At 40.6% G+C, this 27,128-nt stretch overlaps 1 protein-coding gene across 2 annotated transcripts in view; it reads right to left on the bottom strand.

Moving 5' to 3' along the window:
* lin7a (lin-7 homolog A (C. elegans)) overlaps positions 1-27,128 on the bottom strand; it is a 46,321-nt gene that overhangs the window by 12,333 nt on the left and 6,860 nt on the right. For both annotated transcript variants that reach the window (XM_063500987.1, XM_063500986.1), the window contains exons 2-3: positions 13,769-13,887; positions 1,365-1,436 (exon numbers count right to left, since the gene is read on the bottom strand). In XM_063500987.1, coding sequence (XP_063357057.1) covers positions 1,365-1,436; positions 13,769-13,887 — 191 coding nt within the window. The remainder of the gene's footprint in view (positions 1-1,364; positions 1,437-13,768; positions 13,888-27,128) is intronic.

Genomic DNA, 27,128 nt, shown 5'->3' with positions numbered 1-27,128 from the left:
CATTTTGACCAACCGTATTTTCAACCTTTTGACACCTCTACCTTGAAATGCAAACTCATGTTTTGTCTTCATTTCAAAGATTCAACAAGGTGCTGGAAACATTGCTCAGCGATTTTGTTCCATATTGACATGATAGCATCACGCCGTTGCAGTAGATCTATTGGCAAAGGTTGCAGACAAAGATTTATCGGCAGCGCATCCAGGGTGAGAATCTCGAATTCCGTCACATCCATCACATCTATTGGATTGAGATCTGGTGAGTGTGAAGGCAGTTTGAGTACAATGAACTCATTTATTCAGTGTTTAGTTGGTACCACAGGGCCCAAATTGTACTAAATATGCCCCACACCATTCTCCACCACCACCAGCAGCCTGAATCATTGATAGAAGGGAAGATACTTGAATACTTTTGTTGTATTTGAGTTACTGTTGCTTTCCTGTCAGCTTGAAGCAGTCTGGCTATTCTCCCCTGACCTCTGGCATCAACAAGGCATTTTGTCCCAGAGAACTGCTGCTTACTGGATTTTTCTCGTTCCCTCTTTCGGACTGTTTTCCGTAAACCTGAGGGATGATTTTGTGGGAAAATCCCAGTAGCTCAGCAGTTTATGAACTGCTCAGATCAAAAACAACCGTGTCACTTTCAAACTCACTTAAATCACTTTTTGTCTCTATTCTGATGCTCTGTTTGGACTTCAGCAGGTGGCTTAGAGCATGCCTAAACACACTGAGTTATTGCCATGATTGGCTGATTAGATATTTTCATTAATGAGCACCTAACAAAGTAGCCAGTCAGTGTATATCAGGTTAAAGAAGAATCTTAGACCTTTCCAAACAAACAAATTAATAAAATGTTCGTAATTTATATCAATGAGCTAACTCTGGTCTACAACTAGTTGCCTGTCAATCTGCACATTCTGTCTGTGGTCAAATATACGTGTAAACTTGAAGTTAAAGAAAATGGTTTGAAAAAAAAAGGATGTAAAATATGTTAGTTGTTCCTTGTAAACACAAACTTGTTTTGCCTTTTATGTGTGTGCTCTCTCAATAGATAAAGAAATGAAACGTCATAAATGTGAATCTGTTAGACAGTCTTTTAGCACATGAGGCTAACAGTGACGCTTTGGTTTTATTCTTGGAAAACTGGCACTCGTGTGTCATTGCTTGATGACCCACACACTCTTAATGAGGGCCATTATCAAAGGATGTAGTTTGCTGATTTCAGGCAGCTTTGGCCAAATGAAATGATGAGAATGAAATCACTGGGTAAAGTGATTAAAAGACAGCTCCCCAGTCATTACTTACAGCTTTCAGTAATTATATATTATGATTTTATTGCTGAACCAAATTTCCTACACAGTTCTTACCTTAGCCGTGGCCCTGGCCTGATACTCTGGACAGCCATTCACTGTAATTGTTTCGTGCATATACTGGTACACCTGAAAGAAATGAAGACAGAGATGCACGTGGTTGAAATCTGAATCCACCAACTTGCACGTGAGCTCAAACTCTTCTTTTCATAGTCAAATAATGGTTTCCTTCCACAGAAGGCTGTGCACACTTGCATGTGTACAATAGCAAACTCTCAGGAAGCACATGGCATAGACTGATCCCTAATCTATGAGCAGTAATATTGCTCCTAGTATTTCAAAGTAACACTCAAGTGATAGGTCCTCGCTCAAGCCTTTGTATTTAATAACATCTTGTAACAGAAAATCCTATTACGATCCGGCACGATGACTTTCTGCAAACACGCTGGTGTTATCAGCAGCTAGTCAGATAAGGGAGAGAGAATTTTGCGTTGATGCAGACAGAGGAGAATTTCTGTTACTGTAGAAAAAGTCAGATGTTCTTTTTTTGTTAAGCCCATTTTTCTTTTAACAAATGTATATTAAAGGGGAGACTCTGGACTCTACCAGAGTAGGTCTGCATGATTCACGGTTCAAAATAACCCCCAAGTTCATCCATCCTTTTAGCTCCCAATCCCCTCTCTTTAAGCAAGTTTTCTTCTTGCTCCTTATTAACAGAAGGTTTGAACAACAAGTGGGTGGGAATTCTGTGCACCTGGCCAGACCTGTTTTCCTGAGATGACCATATTAGGAATATCCCCTCTCACTGACCTAAAAGGTAGATCAGAACTGTCTGAAACAGAGACTTTGTCTGAAAACTGTCTAAAGCCTGAGCTTTGGGGTCATAGGGATTACTTACTCTGTCTCCTTTAAACTTTCATGTTGACAAATGGTGTTATATTGTGGTGTTACAGACAGCATAAAAAGTCAACAGGACAAGAAGTAACAGATTCTGCTGGGACTGAGCCGGTGCTAAAACATGGGTTAGTGAGCATGTCCATCTGGGTAAAAAAAAAGTTTTCTATTTGCTGAAGCAGACAGAATGAGTGCAGACAGCTGACCTTTCCTGTTTAGATGTGGCTTTTAAGAAAACCTTACAAGCAGACTTGTTCAGAGACTATAAAAGAGGAGACCATGGCCAGTGTTGACTCGTGGGTAACATGCGGTAACTGAAGATATACTAGAGGAGTGCCAATTCACACACTAAAACAAACAGCCTGATCTAATTTGTGTATGTTTTCATAATGTGCAGCTATAGAGTAGTCAGAAATCCGACCCAGTGCTACTGTCACATAATAAGAAATACAATCCAAGGATATGTTACATGTAAACTAATTCAGCTGTGTATGCTCATAATAACGATGGGCATAGTTTCTAATGATGATGAGATCGGGATATGTTGAAGTAAAGCTTAGACTTCAGTTTGCTCTAAATCCTTGATTTCAGGGAGTTTTTCTTCTCTCGGATCTAAGCACTGCACCATTGTGCTGCCCCTGCTAGAGTCTACGAAGAAAAATATGGACCTCAAAATAAAGGTCATAAAATAATGACTGAAATCTTTTTGGCTGATGACAAACAGTCCCATTTTTCTGCCTGCAATGTTGCTCTCTGCCTGCTACTTTTTTCTTTACATTAAAGAAAACGTCTGAACCAGACATAGCCATTACCTGCACAGAGAGAAATCAGGAGTTTAACATCAGTCAGGTTTATGTGCATTGTTTGTAAGATATTTTTCAGAAAGCAGCAACTTGCCAGTGCACTTTCCAAACATTGCCTTGGGGTGTGACTGCCACCCCGGGATGGCAGCGTAACACAAGGCCTGCTTTTGCAAATGACTTGATTAAATACCGTAATGGCAGCATTGATTTCAGTGGAAAGATTCTCTAACTATCATCTAGCTGTTTTAATCTCACATTTATGGCATTTGCAATGAACTCAACGAATAAGTGATTGAATTTTAATGGAACTAACGAATGGTTCTCAGCAGAAAAACAACAGCTTCTCAATGCAAAGCAGACTTGGAATGAATGTGTATGCTATGTTGGATGTTATGGCTCAGAAATAAAATAATGATTCCACTTCCTGGATGATGTCTCTAATCACAGCAGAGCAGCTTGTTGGAGGCGAATGTGGCAGGCAGCTCTGACGTATCCCTGCAAAAACATTACAAGGGCCTCGCTTTTCTGTATCGTCAAAAGGGTGTATACTTATAGGATGCAAACCTTCAGATATTTGTATGTAGAGATCTCAAGAGCATGGAAAAAAATATCCCTGAGCTCCTGTCGGCTTGTTTGCTCATGAATCTCAAAGACCAAATGACTAGCTTTTGAGGGCGCAGCTCTACACTTCAGAGCGCAACATGTTTTTGTAGATTCATGGTGCCGCTGATGCATTTTGATAAGAGGAGCCTGCAGTCCACACACACACACTCACACACACACACAACACTCCCAAGTGACACCTTTTCCTGAGGACTTCTTCCACCTTTGCACTTTTTGAGGCTTAGCACAGCTTTATAAATGCCACAAAAGGTTTTTCTTGCCTCTATCTTACTACACAGTAGCTTCATTTCTCTCTCATTTATCCCTTTGTTAGAAAAACACTACAGCAATTGCTAATTACAGCTATTTATTCAGTCCATGACAGTCTCTAATGCTCTCTCTTAGCACCTATAAGACAAGAAGTCTGTAGGAAAAATGGGCTTTATCTGTCTGTGAAAGCAAAGCATTTTGGTCCTTAAAACATGGTCTCTGTTATGTAAATGTTTAGTAATGGCTCTATTCAAACATGACGTTACAGATAGCGCTGCAATGCGTATGAAATACTTGGCATATGCTGAGAAGGCGGCACAGCAGTGAGCCGAAAAATAATGATACCCAGAAAATAAAAAAATTCTCAGGTTCTCTCTCAGTATATATCGCTGATGCATCAAAATGGCCAAGGTGAGCATAAGGGTGGCCAACATCTCACTTTTGGATCAGTCAACTATTTCACAGATATAGTCTCAGAAGGGTTGACTAAAATAATGCACTTAAAAAGTATTTTTAAAGTGCTTATTGTAAATTCATGAGTGTAATATAGTTAAATTTTTATGTGTAATTAAATGTAAAGAAACAGCTTCTATGAATATATGATCCATTTATCTGTGTATTGTGTTGACGAGGTATGAAGACTGAAGATGAAATACGGCTGTGCTGCGCTTTCATGTAATACCAGTTTATACCACAAGTGAATGCAGTAAAGTATTTACCCTTGTAATTCATTAAGCACTATTTCTGCTTATAATTGCAGCCTGACAAAAGGCAAAGCCTCTTAAGAAAATGAGGTAAATGTCAGCACACACAAAGAAGAAGAATAAAATCACAGAAAACAATCAAAAAAAGAAGGCAAGAGTGGAAAAACGCACGCCACGCCCTCTGGTAAAATCCTGCCCCCTGGTGGTGTGGTGAAAGCTTCAGTTAAATTACTCAGAGCAGTGTTTCCCAACCTTTTGGAGCCACGGCACATATTTCACATTAGAAAGATCACACAGCACATATTTCACATTAGAAAAATCACACGGCACACCACCAAACAAAAATGTCACAAAAAGCGTATTGATAATTTTTCCCCGGTCTGTATTTTTTCTAGGACCCAGGTCAGAATGACTACTTTTTCTTTTCAAATATTTATCCATTGCTATTATGGGCTCCGTTGTCTCACTCACAGCATGACTATGATGTAATTTCTTCTGCGTCTTCTACTGTTTTACTGGCAGTTGGCAACCTATTTAATTAGAGCAGGTAGTTGTACAGCCCTCTAGGGGAAGAGAATGTAATTGTTCTGCCCGTTACTCACGCCGGTCGCTTAGGGTATTAATCAGGTGGAGCCAGATAATCTTCCATGGCACACCTATATGGGGCGGCAGAGTGGATGGGAAACACTGACTCAGAGGGCAATTACAAAATACTGGCTTGGAAAAATGTCAAAATCAACTTAACACGGACCAGTGCTCAAAGATACGCAGACGTAGATGCCAAGAACTGGTTTGAAACACACATCCAAGTAATGAGCAGCAACTGGATTCAACTTTTCTTTTGGCCAATATAAGGGTAATGTCCACTTTTCTTTGGAAAAACTTAAGAGTCTGCTTTAGTTAAATACGTCACTTTGCTCACCCGCTAGTCATTTACAGGTAAAACGCCTATAATATCCATCGACAGTATAAAAGATGGACACGAAGGTGCCGTTTTGAAGCCTCGAAAAGTGTTTTTCCTCTTTTCTGACTCCTACGTAGCTAAAATTTACAAAATGGACTTAATGTTTTATCCAGTATGACTCGAAATCATGTCCATCTTTCACTGTTACTTCTACTGCTTAATGTTCATAGCAATACCACATACGGTGTGCTAAAGTAACTGCAACTCTGGGAACTTCAGATACAACACTTCTGGTGTGAGGAAAGAGAAGAAGAGTGCTGAATTATTTAGCCTGTGCTGTAATTTGGGAATATAAGTGGATGGATATCAGCTGAAGATTTAAATTAAATAAGGACGACCATTTGCCTAATTTCTTTTTTGGAACAGTGGAACATTAAGTGTCCACTCTGACTGAACAGATAATTTAAAAAAAAAGCCTTATGAACTGGCTGATGGTTTGATTATTTCCTAGTTCCTCCCTTGCTGTTCCATGAGTGTTGCAGCAGAGCTCATGCAGGGCATCTTGACCCTAAATGTTTTATTTTCTTATAAACAATGACTAATATATCCATAGCACAAGCAGCAAGGCGTTGCAGTGGTTAGCCCGATTGTTACACCATTCCTGGTTTGAGGCCCAGTCAGTATCTTTCCATGAGGAGTCTGCATGCCCTCCCTGAGTCTGTGTGGATTTCCCCCAGGTACTCAGACTTCTTCGTCCAGTCTAAAGACAAGCTTGTTGACTTTGAACTCGCCACTGAGATAACTGAAGTTTATAAAACAAATCACTGTATTAATGCTTAAATGTAGCTTTTAATGTAAAGCAAGAAGAACAGAAAAGTGCTATATATGTTAGCCCATTCCCAAGTTGACTGATTTTTCTATAAAAAATATTAATATATAATATGTCCTGGCCTATTTATTTGTCATATTTAAATAACAGTGCTCTGAAGATCCACAGTTGATATCTCCCTTCATATTTAACCTGATTGCAGTGCCCTGCAGTGAGCCCAAAAATGAGACTAACAGCTTTGTGCTTTTGAATGTCAGCCTCCTCTTGTGGTGGGTGCACTTTGCTCTAAAAAGGCCAGTTTTCCTGCAGGCATCTTGTCAATTCCCCTTTCCTTTAACCAAATGTCTTCACTGTCCTTCCAACAACACCAATACAGCCACTCCACCCTCCCCTACATGGCTCCCTTCTGCTTAGTTTGCCACACATTCCTGGTTTTAATGGTGAAGTGGACACAAACACATTCTTTCTAAAAGAATACCAGCATCACAAAGCCCATCTCGGAAGGGATGCCTACAGGGAATATTGATGCAGTGCTTCTTAGGAACACGGCTTCTTGTTTTGTCTACTGAAAGATGGAGAGGGTGGACGGGGGGTGGGGAAAAGAGAGGTCTTAGTCTGGTTAATGTAGTTTTGTTAAGGACGAAAACCATTATAGTTAGCGTCTCAGTGGTGCAAACCATGACACCGAGGGAAAATATAGAGCTCGAACAGACTGACTTAATGTACCTTTCATCCTTTAACTTAATGTGATGTGGGAGTCAGAGGCATTGTGACGGAATCAACACAAATCCCAGTCAATTATGCTGACTGAAAATCTCTGCTGAAGTGGAAAATCAACTGCAATTTCAAAGCTGATGAAAAACGCGGCCGCTCTGAGCCTGCTTATTGCACTTCCTGTATTGGTCACGTGGCTCTGTCTAACCCAATATCCCGCACATCACCCCCTTCCATCATTTCCAGCTGGTTAGCTCTTCCAGTCATCTCATCTTGTGTCCTTCCTTTCCCATTTGCAAGGCTGATTGACCCTGACAACTCATTCAGGGTGTTGCAGTGAAACTAATGCTGCAACACAAGACTCTCCCCCACACCATCGATGAACGTGGCGAGGGGAAGACAACCAGCTCATCAAACTCTGTCTCGTTGTCATTTATCTCTAACACTGCTGAACTGGCTCTTTTCCCTACCGTCCATTCTTCATATTGACAGCTACCTTGTCATCCACTAACAAGGCTGATTCATGTTTTGCAAATTCTCTTGACGCAGACATATAGTAGGAAGTCAGGTTTATACTCCATAGACAAGATTAGTGTCCCCTCCCGTCAGTCTCTGAAATGAGCCAACTCAAATATGTGCGTAAGAAAAGGAATCATATCATAGATTACAGGATAAAGTTTGTACTGGAAAGAAAGGTCATCTGTGATAATGAAATCCCACAAGGTGAGCGTGATCAAAATGTACAAGGCGAGGGTTGAGCTATTTTAACCTGCGTTTTATGGTGAGTGAAAATGAATTAGAATATGATTACAGAAAGGAATTTTTAAACAGCTCCAAAGTGAAAAACTGATCTAGTTAAAAACCAATTACGAGTATATTTTCCTTTGGATTAAAAAGCAGTGGGTTTTTCTTAGAATAAGAAGATATTTTTCCCTTTTAGGCAGCAGTAAGTTGAAATTACTGCCATTATAGAGTAAAACGCTACTTCCCGAGATTTCACAATCACTTTAGATTGGTATTCCATGACAATGAGCATTTGTTGTCCGCATTATGGTATCATTTTGTGGCTGAAAGTGCTGCTTTATTTCTTCCTCTGTAATATTCAGACATCTAAGATATTAGAGATAAAAATCAAGAAGCAAAGAAAGACAAGAAATAGACAAATAAATTAAAGCAGTGGAGATTTTGTATTTTTTTTTTTTCAGGTTTGCTTTTAATATTTCAGTTAATGGTAATTAACTGCTACCCATAAGAACAACAAAGCAAAATTTTAAGAAATGACTGCCTATAACCTGGAGACAGCTACATGCTATATATAAAGAGTAACATCCAGGGGTGATGTATGTACAAAGTCTTGCATACATACAGAGAACTGTCAAGTGCTGTCTTACACTCAAAATACATGTAATAGTACAGGAATTCACACATGTGGAATTAGTTGACTAGGACTAGTTTGTCAGCTGCATGCAACATTTCTCTTCTTCTTCTTCTTCTTCTTCTTCCAGCTGCTCCCATTATGGTCACCACAGCAGATCTTCTGCCTCCATCTCATCCTATCCCTTGCATCCTCTTCTATGACACCAACCCCACACCAGTCTTCCTTTACTACATCCATGAATCATTTATGGGATCATGCTTTTCTTGTCCTGCCTGGCAGCCCCATCTTCACCATCCTTCGTCCAGTTGAGTTAAGTGTCATGATAGTAGCAGGGCCTGTTACAGGGGGTTCCAGGCCTACATCCTTCTTTCCTTCTTTTATGTACAAGCTACAGGTACAAATAATTATAAAAAAAAGCATTTTTCAATGCCTATTGAGAAACTGAAATACAGGCAGGCTGTGTGTGAGAAGAAGACATCACCAGACAGAAAAAATGAACCCTGTGGCTGTAGCTGCTTTCTCTTGTCACAAACAAACATATATAAAAAAAAAGCGTTAGTATTTCAGACCATTAAATCCAGCCTAACTGCTACTTTCCCACTGAGATTCCCTTTCACTCAAAGATTGTCTCTCCTAACTGCAAACAGAGCATCGGAGGACACAGCTGTTGAGAGCTGTGATATTCCACTACATGACCTCCTTTAATGCTCTGCATAATAATGGTAATAATCTACAGTATGCAACAACCGCCACTTATAAATGGTCCTCCAGCTGGCTCAGCACTACAGAGAGATGCTGTTGTAGCGTCGGTTTTCCAAATGTGCCATTGACTATAAGCCACAGTCGTCCTCGCTGCAGCCCACTAATCCCACAGCATCTCTGATGGTTTCCCTGGTGACTGTGTTTAGCCAGCTCTTTGTGGGTGAAGTGCTTCGCATCTTTGGCTCTTGGCAAACAGCAACTACTGCTGCTGCCGCGCTCTTTTTTTTATGAGGTTTTTGAGAATCGCTGTCATTGCACTCCAGTGACTGGCACTGAGATCAGTCAGCTGGTTGCCAGACGGGCAGTTGGTGCCAGGACGTGCCAGGCTTCCCCAAGCTGGCCAGAGCAGAGCAGAGCAGAACAGAAGACTATTCCCCATCCCTTCTGTTGCATGTTTTCATGGGTTTTACGTAACATTTGATCAGAATTAATTTCTGCTCATTGGTGTCATTGCTGGTGTTGGCGAACTTTCTATTTTTATGTCTAGACAAAAGCTGAAAAATTAATGATCTCCAGCATTCACTGATTAAACTGCGACTATAAAGGGCGTTCAAATTGGATGCCTTGTCAAATATCACATTTTATCATCCTCTACAGACTCTGCATGACACTCCTTTTTGATGTGTTTCCTTGATCTAAAAGGGACCTTTAGTGCTTTACCTTATTTTCTGTCACACATATATGCATATAGTGCTGTACAAAAATCTTCAGCCACCCCTAATTTCTTTATATTTTGTTATGTAAAATGGGAAAAGTGGCAGTGATTTATCAAAACATGTGCAAACATAGATGGATATGCGGTATGTAAGGAAAATACAGAGTTTGTACAAGTCTAACGAGCCAATATTCAGGATGACCCCCTTTATTCTTCGACACAACCTGAACTGTCTTAGCCAGGTGTTCTTGTCATTTCTTGAATTCATCTTCAGGAACAGCTCTTCAGGCTTCTTGAAGGACATTCTTTGGAAGTCTTTTCAACATGATCCCACACTACTTCAAAAATGTTCAGTCCAGTCTCTGGGGAAGCCAGGCAATGACTGATAGTGTCCCATTGTGTGTTCTTCTATCCAGGTATGTTTTTGTTGCATTGGCAGTGTGTTTGGGATCATAATTCCATCAGTTTTTCCAAGATCCCCAACACCACTGGCTGAAATATAGCCCCACAACATGACTGAGCCTCCACCGTGTTGCGCTCACTGTTGACTCTGTCCTGATCTCCTCTGTCTATAATGACATCAATCCGAATCCAACATTTCAAAAAATGATTTTTTTAGTCCAGTTCTTTGGCATACCTCAGCCTTTTCTCCCCGTTTCTCTTCTTTCCTGGTAGCCACCCTTCCACTGAGACCATTTCTGACAGTAGATGGATAAATTGAAGGGCTAGATGCATCTTTCAGGTCCTGCATCAGGTTTTTATCTGAAGGGCATGACTTTCAGATACTGTTCATCTGCTGTAGATAAAAACTTTAAAAGTGCTTCAGAAAGCCTGGACAACTATAGCTCCAGGGCGTTTTAAAAAATAGAACAAAGCCAGCGTTCTTGTAAGCTAAATATAAAGACCTGGTAGGTGTCTCACAGTGTTTGCACACTACATTCTATCAACACGTGTAGACACTTAGCCATCAGAGTGCTGTAACCACTTTGATCTAGACAGTTTTTTCTACTCTTAGATCAGTATGATGTCAGTAAGGCTAAATATCACCGTTATGGTCATCTCATGCACACAGCTCTGGATGTTAGCACAGAAGCCCCACCCAAGTGATCCTGAAACATTCAGCTTACGAAGCGCAGCCAATCAGAAGAAAGCTGCTTTACCTACAGGTGGTTACAGAAAGTGGATGGGATAACTGTAAAAGTCTGAAAATATGAGGCATCTTTGACAAAGGTTATGTTATATTTAAAAAATAAATAAATTATGTATGTTGTAATACATCGGACCAGCTTTTTTTTAAATCACAGTATCCTAATGGCAGTTAATGCATAAAATGACATTTAATTATGCTCTGTTAAAGTAAAAGAAATGGTGAGATCTTGTTAAATACAGAAGTGTCATACTCATCGTTTTCTTCATCTTTTACACTGCTTCTATACCCCCAATTAAACAAATGACAAAATGTTTTACGCAATTATTTATCTTCAGACTTTAAGACCTTCTTTATAATTTTGTTTACCCCATATATACTTCTACAAGTAACAAGTACAAACTGAGAAAGTAAGTTTTACAAAGTGCGAATTACAGCAGCTGGCTTACAACTCCCCAAATCACTGATTGTCCAAAACATGGTTATTTTTTGCCCTGCAGCAGTAACATCTTATTGCATGTCTACTTAATTTACAACACAGTTCCCTTCAGAAAATAGAGCGGCGCTCTTCTCAACATACTGATGAAGTCCGCTAATTGTCTTTCATTCCAGAACAAATTACATGTTCACTTTGTTCACAATTAACTTGCAGCACAGAGGCCATTCTGTCATCTGCTTCCCTGCTCTTCAAACTGCTGTTTACTTAACAAATCCATGTCACTGGGTAGTGCTACAGTATATCACAACAGACAGAACACTAAACACACAAGATCTGTTGTTATCAGCCTGTGCAGCCGCGCCACGTAGAGCAAACGCTCTTGTTTGCTTTTTACCCCCGCCGTCTTGATGAATGATCTTAAGATGACGGATCAGTGGGTGGTTGTTTTGCGTGCATGAGAATGAAAGCATTTTAATAAGAGGAGAAAAACAAGAACTTCAGTTTCACGATTCACACTTTACTTCATCCCCGTAAAATACGATTGAAACCAATCCCTAACAGTGATTCGCTTAATTAAAATTCAGTTTAACGAGCTTTATCAAACCTTAGACTTAATGAAATGCTCATGATGTTTTCTGGCCCTGTGAACATTTAAATGTGTGTGTGTGGGGGGGGGGGGGTTTATGGAGTCAAAAACCCACTGTGCCTCTGACTTCTGCTGTTCAGCTCTAGCTGTAATAAGGCAGCGCGATAAGCTCTGACATTTTCATTATGCTGCAGTCATTTGTTGATTGATGTAGCTCAGCAATGACTTAAAGTTACACTCTCTGATTTTCTTGTTGTTGCTCCAGGCTTACTGTGGGCTTTGGGTTTGAGTTTCAAGGCACAGTGACCTGACAGCACAGTTTGGCACCACTGCATTATATAAAACTATCAGGTAATGTTACTTTTCACCGTCGGCCAAGATGTGAAATATGTTGAGCGAAAAGCTGTTTAGAGATTTGGATGTCAAGTCAGGTGTCAAATTCATTTGAAAAACACAAGGTGACTATCTGCTGTTTTTATTTCCTTGAGTCTGATGGAGCTTACAGGACTCAGAATCAGTGCTCTTGCTACTATCAAGCCTTTCAAGCACCACAGATAACAATACGCTTAAAGTTATAAGTAACCACGTCAAGCTAATCTTCAAAGTAACCCAACAAATCGCAATGGCACTTCTTTTAAATGAACTAGTTAGACTCCGAGTGACAGAATTTTTAAGACCACTCCTGCTACCAAAATTTAGTGATTTCAAAATCTGATATTTCAATATTTTCCAATATCGATATCTTTTTCTTTCAAAGACACAAAACATAAACATTGTTGACAACAGCAGGAAGGAAAAACTCCATAACCTTTTGTTTTGTGTAGTTATTCGTTTACTCTTATACTCTCTGCCTGACTTTGCTCACATTAGCTGGCCGTGTGTTACCAAAACGGAAGTTGCAGTGCCCTCTGGTGGGCAACCTATGCAATGTCAACAGTAGAAACGTATGAATGGTGTCTCTTCTTTACTTTATAAATTTTCATTTATTTTCATTTCAACTTTCATTATCATCAATCGTCAATAAATACCAATAGCGGTCCTGTCTGAATGTCTGTTACACAGCAGAAAATGTCGGCAAATATATACCAGATGTTTGATACTGACTGATATTAAATAAACTGTCAAGTGTGCCTGTGTTTAACGCAAATTTTGAAAAAGAGAAATAGATGGTGTCATACACAAGTTTTTGCATTCTTGATTAGGCTGAATGTCAGTCTTTGTAATAGTATTGAGAATATTTTTTTTAAAGGTAGCTCTTTTTAAAGAGTTATCCAAGAAACCAACATCCACAGACACATGATGGATGGTGGGGTATAACCAGACAACCTATTTTTAAAATATTTATTCATTTATCCCCTTTATGTATATCTAAAAGTGAATTACATTCCTGTCTCATTGTGGTTTACATGTTGAGATTATTCGTATGGGTCTCTGCACGGCTGGTATTCCTAACAATGTCCATGTGCCCTTTCAAGAAAAGCTACATAATGCTTGTCTATGGTGCTTCAAGCTCTTATGGGTCATTAGCCCTGTGGAATAAGAAATGGAGTTAGATGGATAAAGCCATTGCAAAAGTCACGCCTGAGTTCAACTTATTGTTCCCACATTTTATCTTTTTGTATTGTTTTGTCTTAAATTACAAAAACATAATATGCACAAATTCTACTAAAGGTCCAGTACAGAAGACCGACGGGAAAGGTCATCACAAAGGAGCCCCACACAAGAAAAACAATCTAAATTCTTGTTGGTGTTAACAGAGCAGCAGTGACTCACCTCTCTGATGGCTGTGCAGAACTCACTCTGAAGGACTTTCTTCAGAGATTGGAGCTTGTGACCGGGAACATCGCCTGACTCCTGCAGCTTCTCCAGCAGCTCAATAGCCCTGGCAACATCTGGGAAGAGAGAGAGAGAGAGAATGGGTGTGAGTAAATATGTATATGTGTGTGTGTACTCATGCCAAGGGGATAGAGGAAGAGGGAAAAAAAAGAAGCCCCGTTCAATTACATTAACAGCACTGCTGTGACAAAGGCGCTAGAGCAAATCAATGGGCGGGATAATAGAAATAGACTCAGTCAAGGCCAGCGGTTGCAAGGAAGATAGAACAGCAATCCCATCCATGGATCGTTTGCATTGGCTTATCTCTGAGCATGAGAATAAAGGAGCGGGGTAACAAGTCAAGGACTCATTTGTTCAAAGGTAACACTTTCTGGAAAAAGTAGGCATTACAAAGCGTTTACACTAAACCGTAAGCCTTAAGGTAGAGGCCATGACTCTGGGGTCTTCTGAGCTCTTTTCTCTTAATTAGCTTCTGCTGAACAAGTCCCACAGCCTGGATGATTAATTTTTTACCCTCTGAAACTGGCAGGCCAAATAGACTGACAAAGGTAGAAAGGGTGATTTGGTACTCAATCACTTGACTTAGATTGTTGTGTCAATATCATGTTTTATTCATGCCTAAGACCTGTGACCACACAAGAGGGAGTGACTGCAACAACATTTCAGCTCATACAATTCAAGTTCCCCCTGTTCTAGTTTCAACCCAAAGTGGACACAGGCTATATTTTGCAAGTACCCCATAATAAGGCATGTAACTACCGATTATATTCATTGTTTACTAGTTACTGATTATTTAAGTCATTGTTTTGGCCAATTTGTAAATACTATCAAATATTTTTTTCAGACACATTTAATTATTTATCATGTTGAGCCGAATTAAAATGCAACCTCCATTGCTCCGTATTGCTCCATAACACAAATGTGACGCAAACAGCATCCTCCAACATCAGACAGCAAATTCAGACAAGAAAAAAAAAAAACCTAAAATGGAAAAAAGAGAAAATTAAACTGCGGGAAAACTCAGGAAGACAAAGGAAGAGGGATCCCTCTCCTCAGCTAGACAGACTTACAGTAGATGTTGTGTACACTGTGTTTTTAAAGTAGGTCTCTCAGTGTTGGTAAGACCTCAAGCGCTATAAATGATCCAGCGGCCTCTGAGATTAGTGTCTTTTAATCAGTGACTGAGTGACGTCTTTTTTATCTGTTCTCGAGGACACATCAGAAAGTTGTCAAAGCCTTATCTGAATAGATGAGCATAGATTGAGCTGAAATATGCCCCGTTACAGAATAAACTTCAAAACTGGGTCACATTATTTCTTGCCAGCAAGTGTGATTAGCTTTGTTCCCGTCAATATCACACTGCTCAAAAAAAGTTTCTGTGTAAAACATCTGAGCCTCGCAACATGTTTCTGCCGCTTGATTTATCAATGGGTTATAATTATATATCAACATCTGATGTTATTCATTTAAAACAATGTGCCAGCAGCAACAGATGTTTAGCTGAGTTGCAGGTTTAGGGTCATGATATATCAACAAGCAAAAACTGCATATTTTATGACGTTACATAGCAGGGGCCACACTTCCATCTATGCTGACCACCAGGGATCAAGCACACAGACGCATAAATATACTCTCTAGGTTTTTTGCTGTAGTATCCACATATGCTTGTTCAGAGAGAAAACTGGGAAAACAGGCACACAGAAGTCTGTAATGCAATCAAACATAACAAATTGTGCTGCCAACCCCCCCTCAAGTGTTGATATTTAACAATTCGAACAGACAAAGTAACAGAGAAACAGAAAAAAAAGGACAAGTAATTTAAATAGAAAACATAAGTACACCTTTACTGCTTCCATAGCAATTAAAAAGTTAAGCAGCAACCAGCTGCTGCTAAACAAATGCATTTGAATAATTCAGTATCAGCAAGTGTGAGCACCTCTATAAAAGCAGAGGTTTTGGCATTTTGCCGGTCCAGAGCACTCAGGTGTGTGATAACCCAATGCCACAATCTTTCCAGGAATGGTGAACCAAGCAAATTCACCCCAAGGTCAGACCATGTAATGCTCAGAGAGGCTGCAAAATAAAATAAAATAAAATAAAGCCCCGAAGGCTATACTGCAGACTCTACAGGCCTCCATCAGCAAGTTAAATGTTAAAGTTCATGACAGTAGAACGGTTGCTGGGAGAAAGTCTATTCTCTCTAAAAGGAACATGGCAGGACAGGTTAGGTTTACACAGTTGCATCTGAACAAAGCACAGCACGTCTAGAACAATGTCCTTTGGACAGATGTTTGCCCATAATGCACAGTGGCACAGCCACCTCATATCCACTGTCAAGCGCTCTGCTGGAGGAGTGATTGTTTGGGCTTGTTTTGCAGCCACAGGATGTTGCCACCTTGCAGTCATTGAGTCGACCACAAACTCCTCTATACACCAAAGTGTTCTACAGTCAAATGTGAAGCCATCTGCCTGACAGCTAAAGTTTTAACTGGGTCATGCAACAGGACAATGATCCCAAGCACAGCAGCAAATCTACAACAGAATGTCTGAAAAACAAAAGAATCAAGGTGCAGCAACAGCCTAGTCAAAGTCCAGACTTCAGCTTGAATGAAATGACCTGACAGGCCCTTAAGAGAGCTGTGCATAGACCTGTGGACGTCAATGAACTGAAGTAATGCTGTAAAGACGAGTGGGACTAAAATTACTCCACAATGATATGAGAGACTGAGAAAATCCAATTCAATTTTATTTATACAGCTCTAAATCACAAAAATAGTTGCCTCGAGACCCTTTACTTTGTGAGGTAAAGGCCATACAATATACAGTGTAGAGAGAAACCCCAGCAATCAGACAGTAAGCGAGCGCTTGGCAACAGTAGGAAGGAAAAACTCTAGGAATCACAAGTAAGCCGTCTGTGAGCAGTCTGAGAGTGAAGTGCTCTATTATAATTTAGCAAAATGCAAAAAGTCAGAAATTCTAAGTATAAATGAACCATAAATAACCCACTGAGTAGTGATATGTAGTAAAGTAAATAATATATACTTAGAAACATCGATAGGCTATTTTATACTTAATAGGCTGTGTCCCCTTCATTATAAGGTTCAACTATGTATTATAGCTCCATGCAGGTTTCTTTGGTATAAAAAAACCACTTAAAAAACCCATAGCCATTTACACACATGCACGATTGCCCTAAGCTTAATATTGCCCCAGGGAGTTGAATGCCAGAAGACAAATGCATGATGCTTTGCACACTGAACCGTCTTAATTTTGTTGGCTTCCCAATCGTCCTGCTTTCTGCTTTCTGCAAGCTCTAGTCAGATCCCCTGTCTAAAACCACACAGAGTATCAACATGTGACAAAGAAAAACGTTTGACAGTATCACAACCTAACCTGAGGTGTCAAAGATAAGGCCCGGGGGCCAGAATCATCCTGATGAAGACTCCAGCCCGACCCCATTGGACATTATTGGAAGGTGTAAAGTTTTACAGCTTTATCTTTACTGACAAAGACCTCCCACATGCTACACCAAAGTAACTGGGTAATTCATAAAAAAAACATAAACCAAGGACAAGTTCATTTTTTTCTCTCTTTATAATTTCTATTATTTAAAACAGATACACAGAATACACTGTGTATCCATCCACTGTACACATGGATTCACGTTTTTGTAATCTGACACGTTTATTTCTTACAATTTCAGAGTCCTGGTGACAAATTTCTTTCATTTACCGCAGCAGCATTTCTCTACCATATTGAAAAAAACTGAGACATACATTCGAAATTGCACCCCTTTTTCTTATATTTCTAATACCTCAAGGATTAAATGTATAATTAAACTTCTTTATACTGACAGAAAGGGGAGTTTCACTGGTCCAGCCCTCTTAAGATTAAAGTGGGCTGTATGTGGCCTATGATGTAAAATGAGTTTAACATCCCTGACCTAAATGTCCTGACATTTTCCTGAGCTCACATGTGAAAACAGTTTCCGTCTTCAACCTAAAATTTCACGATTCATATAAAGGGGGCTTGGTTTTTCTTCCAAAGGAGACTCAGGTCCCTACAAGTTTGACTTGTACTTAACAGATTCTCTTTATGTCCCCACTATATGAGTAATACCAGGACACACACACATCCGTGTGCTGGTATTGAATTCTGGGAATATTGAGCAATTCAGCAAAGCAGATGACAGACTGAAAGGCTTTTGCTGCATGCAAGCCAGCGGGAGGTAAGAAAAGAAGCAGTACTGAGCTCTGGCCCCTGCGAATACTATATAAGGTAATGTGAAATGTACAGTTTCTATTTCTTTAAAAGGTCATTTGGGGGCAATGTGCTGTTATTAGACGGACAGGAAATATGGGGAAAGAGAACAGGGGAGTGACATGGTAAGAATCCAGCTGGCTGTAAATCAAATTGGGGACTCATTCCTCAAAGCACTTCCGCCCATGTGGTATGAGCTATAGCCAATTGGCTGTCAGGGCTACCCCCTCTGCCTGTTTCTATTTCAAGCACTCTGTAATAAAGCACTGAGAATTTTATTGATTTGCTTGAAATTGCAGGGGTCAGTTCCCATCAACAGAACAAGGCATGCAAGCGACAGTCCAGTCATTTAATACAGGCTTATTTAGAGCAAACAGTGGTGTGAATTTTCAGGAAAGTGCTAATTAGCCATTAATCTAATAACTAAGAGTTTCATTTAAAGACCAAGAACAGCAGCTGCATTTTTGCTATTTTTCCTGGTGTTTTGTCTGTCGAACATTAAAGATTCTATCACTCCCAGTCCAAGCACCGTTAGCCTTCAGCATGTTCCCGCCTGTTCCAATCACCTCAGCCCTGCACTTACCTTCACACCTGCTTCTCATCCCCAGAGGGACTGTACACCAAGCTCCTACTGTTACTGCCCCTATGCCTGCAGCTTCTCTCTCTGATTCGGCACAAAAATGCAACTGAATAAGTTAATAAGAAATAAAATGACAACAACAGCAGAAGCGTCTCTAATTAAGAAGCGTTAAACACAGATTTAACGAGACACACGTTAACAGTTGAGCATGCATTTTAAATACACTGCAGTGAGGATTTCATGCTTTCTTCAATGCTTCGCTTATTCAGTGTTGTCCATGCTGAGTCGACACACTTATGGAGGGTTTATGCTACAGTATTAGAAGCCTAGCAGCTCTCTGGGCTTTAGTTGGGACCCCACACAGTTTCCAAACACCATTATTTTGATTTTAGTATTTATTTTTTAAAAAGGACTAAAAACAGTTGGACGTGTCTTATTGCTGGAATAATGAAGCGTTGTCAAAGTTCTTTGCATGTGTCGGTTAAGCACAAGGTTTCCTTTGGCAGCAGTGTGTGAGACTTTGGGTTATGGCATTAGTGACATAGGGCTGTCACTCAAAATCAAAAATAAAAGTGAGTTGAAAAAAAGAGGAACCAAGTTATAAACAACACTCTGATGTGGAAGTTGCAGGTCTTTAAAACAGGATGTTATCTATGCTGTGAGGTGTTATGCTTTCAGGGACATTGTGCTGGCATGCTTAGGTTCCTCCTGTCCTCTTACATGAAAAGGTCACTGCAAATCAATACAAAGTTATTCCGAGTGCTCACATGGTGAAACAAGACACCTGATGGTCTTTATTTTCCTTTAATCTGTCACCTGTCCGATCTCTAATTGATATTCTGGTCTTTACGCCTGTTTTCTGCCCTGCCCTGTTTATTTTTGGACCCCTGCTCGCCCTTTTTTGGACACTTCAGCTTGTTTGTGACCTTTTGTACTTGGCCGACGATTTGGTTGAACGCCAGCCTGCGCCCGCTTAATTAAACTTTGTTCTTAATTCTTCTGTCCTCTCTCAGGGCTGGCATGAGTCTGTGTTACTGAGAGAGATTTATCTTTTGTACGTCACATGGTCAATTTAACCTCTCCTGTTATCAAATACGCCCAACCACCCTGCCAAAAAAACCACTGGGGTGAATAAAACATTCTTTTTTTGTGTTTCGCAAACACTGAAACTTTTTTCAAAATTTAATTCCCTACATCTCGTGTCCTGGTTGCACTGTAGATAGTTTGAGTGAAAACAGCTCGTAGCAAGGTCTGAGGCTTAACGCGAGTAAGTCAGAGAATCTCTGTGGCTGTTTTATCTGTTTGCAGCGCAAATAATATGACACCAGGGGTGAAAGTCTCACAGAATAATACCTCCAAATGAAGTAAATAAGGTAAACAAAGTGAAACTTGCAATGGTCAGGTCTCCCTTGAAAAACAGGAGTGGGAATTTCTACTTAAAAATATGGCAAACTTTGCCTTAAAACTTTAATGACACGTATAAAAGCAGTTTGTTTATACCCATATAACACTTTTTATTAATTCAGCCCCCCCATATGGGAGTTTAAAGTGCCAATACATTCTTAAGCATGCAGCACTAACACATATACATATTTTATCAAGGTGAATAATAAAGGTTACTCGTACGCCTGAATATCAAAAAAACACTGATTCTGAATAGCTCATAATGACTTGGTACACTTCCAAGCAGCAAGGGCAACGGAGGTTTACGAGCATTTCTTTCTCATTACATGCAGGTCAAGGGCCATCCAGATATTCCCCCCCCCCCCCCCCCCCCCCCGCCATTATTGACTTCCACATGCTCATTAGCACCATTTTCCTTATCCGCATCAAATACTTTCACTAGGCATTCGGAACTTGACTTCAAAGATTGATGTTGCAGACATTTCTGCCAGTGCTTTCATCTTGCTGATCATAAGTGATGCCTTCCCATTTCCTGATATAATCTTACCAGCTCGAATCGGGGGGTTATTTTAAATTTCAGAAGCTCTGCATCAAACAGAGAAGCTGCACAGTTTAAATGCAATTAAATTGTGCAATGTAAGCCATAGAGAGTAAAAACTGAAATACTGTGAGTCCATGTTTGCCATGCCCTTCATCTTCTGCCATTACAAGATGATATAATTGCAGGTGGACATACAAATCTGAATGTAACGCAAGTGATAGCCACACGCCTCAAACCAGAGATAACGAAATGTCTGCTCGCGCTGCACAGGCACGTTTCCTCTTTGATGCTTCCAGTGATATGTGCTGTGAATTAGTGGGACTAGTGTGATGGATTATGTCCTGCAGATCACATTGCCCGCTTTGTTTATTTCTTTAGCTCAGCCACTGCAATTCAAATGAACCACACATATTTAAGCACAAATGTCCCACGGTCACGCTTCACTGTGCACTGCTCTGTGTGTGCTAAATGTGAAAGTGGGCCCCGTTAGATGAACTGTGTGACGGATCAGAGGAAACCCACGGAGGAGGCACTGAAGGGTGATTTTTTTTTTCCCATGACAAAGCAGCTGAGATGACCGCAGGGGATCATAGTTACGTCACATCACCAGGAAATCACTCCCAAATCAGATGTGCAGTGAAATGACATATTACATTACCTAATAGTGCAACAGAGGGGGCAAATCAGCTTAGTGACCTCTATTATAACAGTGACATAACAGTGGCAAAAGACCATAATTATCAAATGTTTTACTTGCAACTGAGCAAAAAAGGCTGACAAAACAAATGAAGCGTAGTTCAAGATAACACCAAGTTTGCCCTCAACGCCCACATGGCATTCCTGTTACATGCAAGGTCTATGAATAAACTTCAGCTGGAGGTAGTATAGGAAATGCAATTCCATCCTTGACTAACCACCACGGTTATACAATAACAACACACATGAAAACCACCGGATATAACGTGTTTTACTAACATCTGAGGGAAGGGCCTTGAAGTTGGGGGTGCTGGTGTGTGTGTGTCTGCCCTGTGACAGTGTGCACACGTCAGGCATACACAGTCAATCTTGCAACTATAAAGTCTCCATACAGCTGTCAAGATAGGCAATAAGCCTGTTTGCAAACAGATGACTAGAACCTATAAGTGTATTTTACCCAGCTCAAGAGCCAAAGGTATAGGATGAGTGGATCGATCAAATCAGAACTAAGCTGAAGAAAAAACAATCTGTTATGCTTAGAAGGCTGACTAAAGTACATGAAATGTCTTAAGCTTTAGTCTTTGTCAGTTAAAATGCACTGGTACACATGATTATAGAAACTGTGAGTCAATGACTTTTTATGTGGGAACTTTGTGAATTGTTTTTTGTCTAATAACTAAAAGTCCATCCATCCATTCCCGCTTATCCTTTCCAGAGTCGCAGGGGGGCGCTGGAGCCTATCCCAGCTGTCATAGGGCGAGAGGCGGGGTACACCCTGGACAGGTTGCCAGTCTAACATATAGAGACACAGACAACCATTCGCACTCACATTCACGCACAGATTCACACCTATGGGCAATTTAGATTAATCAATTAACCTATCCCTACTAACTGCATGTCTTTGGACGGTGGGAGGAAGCCGGAGTACCCGGAGGAAACCCTCGAAAACACGAGGAGAACATGCAAACTCCACACAGAAAGACCCCGACCTGATGGTGGAATTGAACTCAGGACCTTCTTGCTGTGCGGCTACTGTGCTAACCACCGTGCTGCCCTAACTAAAAGTCATAGCAGAAAAATAAAAATAAACAATGACCAGAAAATGACTGCTTTAGCATCTGGTTCATTTTTTTCTGTTTATCCAATTCAGGGTTGCGCTGAGGCTGGAGCCTATCCCGGCTGTCATAGGGTGAGAGATACACGCTGGACAGGTTATCAGTCTGTTGTAGGACTAACACAGAAAGACAGACAACCATTCATACCTATAGCCATTTTAAAGACACCAGTTAACCTAACACGAGTGTCTTTGGACTAAGGGGAGGAACTGGGGTCATAGGGGACCGAAGGATGTCTCACTATTGCATGAGCTAAAATGGAATAAACAAAAAAACATAACAACTAATAACTATTACTCATCTCTCATCATCAGCCTGACCCCCCACATGCACATACATGTTCCTGGTCCTCTTCTAAACCATTTGGTAGAGACAACTAACCCTTTCCTTCACGCTCAACAACTCTCAGCCTTCTTGTTTCTGCCTGTTGGCCTCGTTATGCCTCTTTTCTCGCCTTTGTGTCCACATGCTTTGCCTTTTCGACCTGTACATTAAACCTGCTTTTATAAATCAGCACAGTGAGCCCTTGCCTCTGATTTCTGCATTCCTTCTCATTCATTTAAAGACATCTGCTAACGCTACACTTCACGGGGATCGTGGCCCAAATGAGTGTTTTTCCCTAAAAATGCAACAGAGGCGATTCACCACCATTCAACTCTGCATTTTACTGACTTTTACTCCAAAGTTAAAAAAAGAAACAAACCAAAAAAAACCCCCACAAATTTATGCTGGGGGGGGGGGGGGTCAATGTGCCCAGATGTGTTCAACATCTGTACTTTGTTTTTTTTTACACTCATTTCAATAAAAATTCAGCTTCGTTGAGACATGCAAGACTGTCAAATTTAGCATATCTCTGAGGCAAACAGACGGTATGCAATTAAGTCATTCTCACTGTGTACTCTGACAGATTCTCCTCCAAAGAAAGAAGAAAGGGTGTTGATGTTGCTGTATCTAAATGAGGATATTTTTTCTTATGAATAATGACACAAGAAAAAGTATCTTTCTCTCTAATTATCTGCCAGAAAAAAATAAAATAAAATAAGAAGGTATCCTGAAGTGCAAAGGAAAACCATGGGTTGTAATTACAGAGCATCTCTATGAGGAGTAGTGACATTGGTCGGAGTAAATGAGCATCAAGATGCAGTTACAGTGTAATGTACTGCTGCCATATTATAAAGAGTGATGACACCAGGAGAGATCCCGTCAGGTGGTCAGCAGTTAATTTCCCTCTGCTATACGAAGGATGAGGGCATTCTCATTAGTGATACTTACTAATTGGGTAGGCCTCAAATGCCCCGAGCAGCGAGTCCCAAGTTTGATTCTTGGCTGGCAGGATTATTTGTTCTCTTACACTTTTGCCCCCACAGTGATTCCTGTCTTTTTACCACCACTTCCACTGACTGAACAAAGGCTCGAAAATCATCCAGCACAAGTTTTCTTTAGCTATGTAGCTGTCAGGAGTATAAGTATACTAAATTTTCTCAGAACTAATTTTTTCACTCTGTGCGGTGACATTTATGAAGGTTTGTTCTTCCACTACCAAAAACAAAACCCAAACAATATTAATTGCAGCATTAAAGCCACTAAAATGTGGATTATTTTCACAAGACAGATTTTATTACCGAGTCTTTCCTGTGCTTTTATGCTCTGATATCATAAGTTCAAGGGAGTCTAGCGCTTCAAACAGACTTAAAATACCCAGGCAAAGGCTTTTTCACTATCCAGAGAGATTCACGTAGTATTCCTTTTCACATCTCACTGCGAGATCCTACATGAATGTGACCGGAAAACTTTGAGCAAAGTGTGCTGGCTGCATTCACAAAGAGACTGGGAGATAATTGAGATCTGAACTTTACATTGAAATTTCCTATTGGCTCTGGGTCACTGGTGATGATGCTCACTTTTGGTTTGCTTTTAATCATATTTGAAAGAAAAACATTTTTAATAATATAAAAGGACCAAGGAAACATTTATTTGTTAAATAATTGTTAAGTGGAGAGAGTGGACAGCTTCAAATACCTCGGGGTTCACATCACGCAGGACCTGTCATGGTCCTGTCACATCAACACCGTGGTGAAAAAGGCCCGACAGCGTCTCTACCACCTCAGACGCTTGAGAGACTTCCGACTGCCCTCCAAGGTGCTCAGGAACGTTTACTCCTGCACCATAGAGAGCATCCTGACGGGAAACATCTCAACCTGGTTCGGGAACAGCACCATGCAGGACAGATGAGCTCTACAGAGGGTTGTGCGATCAGCTGAGCGCACCATCCGCTCCGAGCTCCCTGACCTGCACTCAATCTACAGCAGGCGGTGCTGGACCAAGGCCAGGAAGATCGTGAAGGACCTCAGCCATCCCAACAATGGACTGTTCTCTCTGTTGAGGTCAGGAAAGCAATTCCGCTCCCTGAAGACCAACACAGAGAGACTGAGGAGAAGCTTCTTTCCGCAGGCGATACGGTCTCTCAATCACACCACCACATAGTACTGACCCACACATATGGTTTTTACACACACACTGGACATTCTGGACATTTGTTTACACTAGTGGCCACTGCACAACTACACTGCGTGGTCATCTAATCAAATCACTCACAATCAGTCACAAGTGGACATTACATTTCTTTCATTATAATAAGCTCACGGAAATGCAGGTGGACGCCCCACTGGTAGGTTGGATTACGGACTATTTAACAAGTCGACCACAGCATGTCCGACTGAAGAGCTGCCGCTCAGATGACATCCTGAGCAGCACAGGGGTGCCGCAGGGGACTGTCCTATCACCCTTCCTCTTCACCCTCTACACATCTGACTTCAGGTACAAGTCTCAGTCATGTCATCTGCAGAAATTCTCGGATGACTCTGCCATCGTGGGCTGTATCAGGGATGGACAGGAGGAGGAGTACAGGAGTGTGGTGGACAGCTTTGTCGAGTGGTGTGAGCTAAACCACCTACAACTTAACATCACAAAGACAAAGGAACTGATTATGGACTTTAGGAAGCAGGCTCCTCCTCCTACCCCTGTCACCATCAGAGGGGCTGATGTGGAGATCGTTGAGGACTACCGGTACCTGGGGGTACACTTGAACTGTAAACTGGACTGGACCAAGAACACCAATGCTATCTTCAAAAAAGGGCAGAGTCGGCTTTTCCTACTGAGGCGACTCAGGTCCTTCAATGTTGGTAGGAAAATGCTGACCATGTTCTATCACTCGGTGTTGGAGAGCATCGTGTTCTTTGCAGCTGTGTGCTGGGGCAGTGGGGTGAAGACAGCTGATGCCAACAGGCTGAACAAACTGATTAAAAAGGCTGGTTCTGTCCTGGGTGTCAGACTTGAGAACCTGGAGGAGGTGTCTGAGAGGAGAATGCTAAAAAAGCTTCTTTCTATCATGGACAACCCCTCCCACCCCATGCACGGCCCCATGAGCAAAAGTAGCAAACGTAGCAAAAGACTCATTGCCCCAAAATGCAGAACTGACCGCCACAGGAAATCCTTTGTGCCGGTGGCAATAAGACTTTTTAACTCTTCCTCACTCTGTAGGTGATTCTCCTGAGACGATTACCTATGTTATTCTGTTCCCTCCCAGACCGTGCAATATTACCCAAGAGTACTTACTGAATATTTGTTTTCATCCCCCCATCATACGCTGCTACTCCCTTTATTCTACTGCACAATACTTTGTCACTTTCTAGAATCGCCTGCACTGATAGTTAAGTTATTTATTCACCAGGATATAGTTATGTATATTACTTCGTTAGAGTTATCCGATACTATGTCTTGCACTATCCTACTGTATATTACTGTACACTATTCTTATTGTATATATTGTATATCTTATATCTTATTCATCTGTTCCTCTGTCTCTCCTGCTGCTTTGAGCATGTACATGACAAAAGAATTTCCCTCGGGATAAATAAAGTTGTTCTTATTCTTATTCTTATTCTTATTATCATTTATTACTCGTACAGCTGCTCTTATTGTTCTATATTTCTTCATATATTCTTATATATTTTCTATATTGTGTATTTTGTGTATTGTGTATTTTGTTGTACAGTTATTTTATTTTTAACTTTAATTTTTATATTTTATTTTTATTCTTTCCTAGTTAAATTTACCCTTCATTTTAATTTTCATATTTATTTCCTATCCTATTCATAGTCTTTTATTTTAGGTCACGAGCAGTTGTCTAAGCATTTCACTGCATATCGTACTGTGTATGACTGTGTATGTGACAAATAAAATTTGAATTTGATTTGATTTGATTTTGAAATAACTGGATAACTTGATTGTAGCTGAACTTGATTTTCGAAAATATGACCGAGTTACAACAAGTTGAATATAATTGTGAGCCTGGCCAAACAGTTCTACCTGGAAATGACTAATTTTTTACCGCACAAGGTCAAATACAAAGTCTTGGCCATGTCTAGCTGTTCTTTCTTGATTTTCTTTCTTCTTATTCAGGCTGCTCCCTTTAGGGGTCACCAAAGCAGATGATCTACCTCCACCTGAGCATCTTCTTCTCCTGTGTGGTCTTTCTCTTTTCCTCCTAGCTCCATCTTCAACATCTGTTTTCCAGTATATCCACTATCCCTCCTCTTTACATGTCCACACCATCTCAGCCTTGCCTCTCTTACTTTCCCTCCAATCTGCTCAACCTGAGCTGTCCCTCTGATGCATTTTTAATCCTGCCCGTCCCATCAC

The sequence above is a fragment of the Pelmatolapia mariae genome, linkage group LG17, assembly GCF_036321145.2.
Source record: "Pelmatolapia mariae isolate MD_Pm_ZW linkage group LG17, Pm_UMD_F_2, whole genome shotgun sequence".
In the NCBI taxonomy this organism is placed as follows: Eukaryota; Metazoa; Chordata; class Actinopteri; order Cichliformes; family Cichlidae; genus Pelmatolapia; species Pelmatolapia mariae.
Note: the sequence above shows the minus strand (reverse complement) of the source record. Positions and strands in the feature narration are given on the sequence as shown.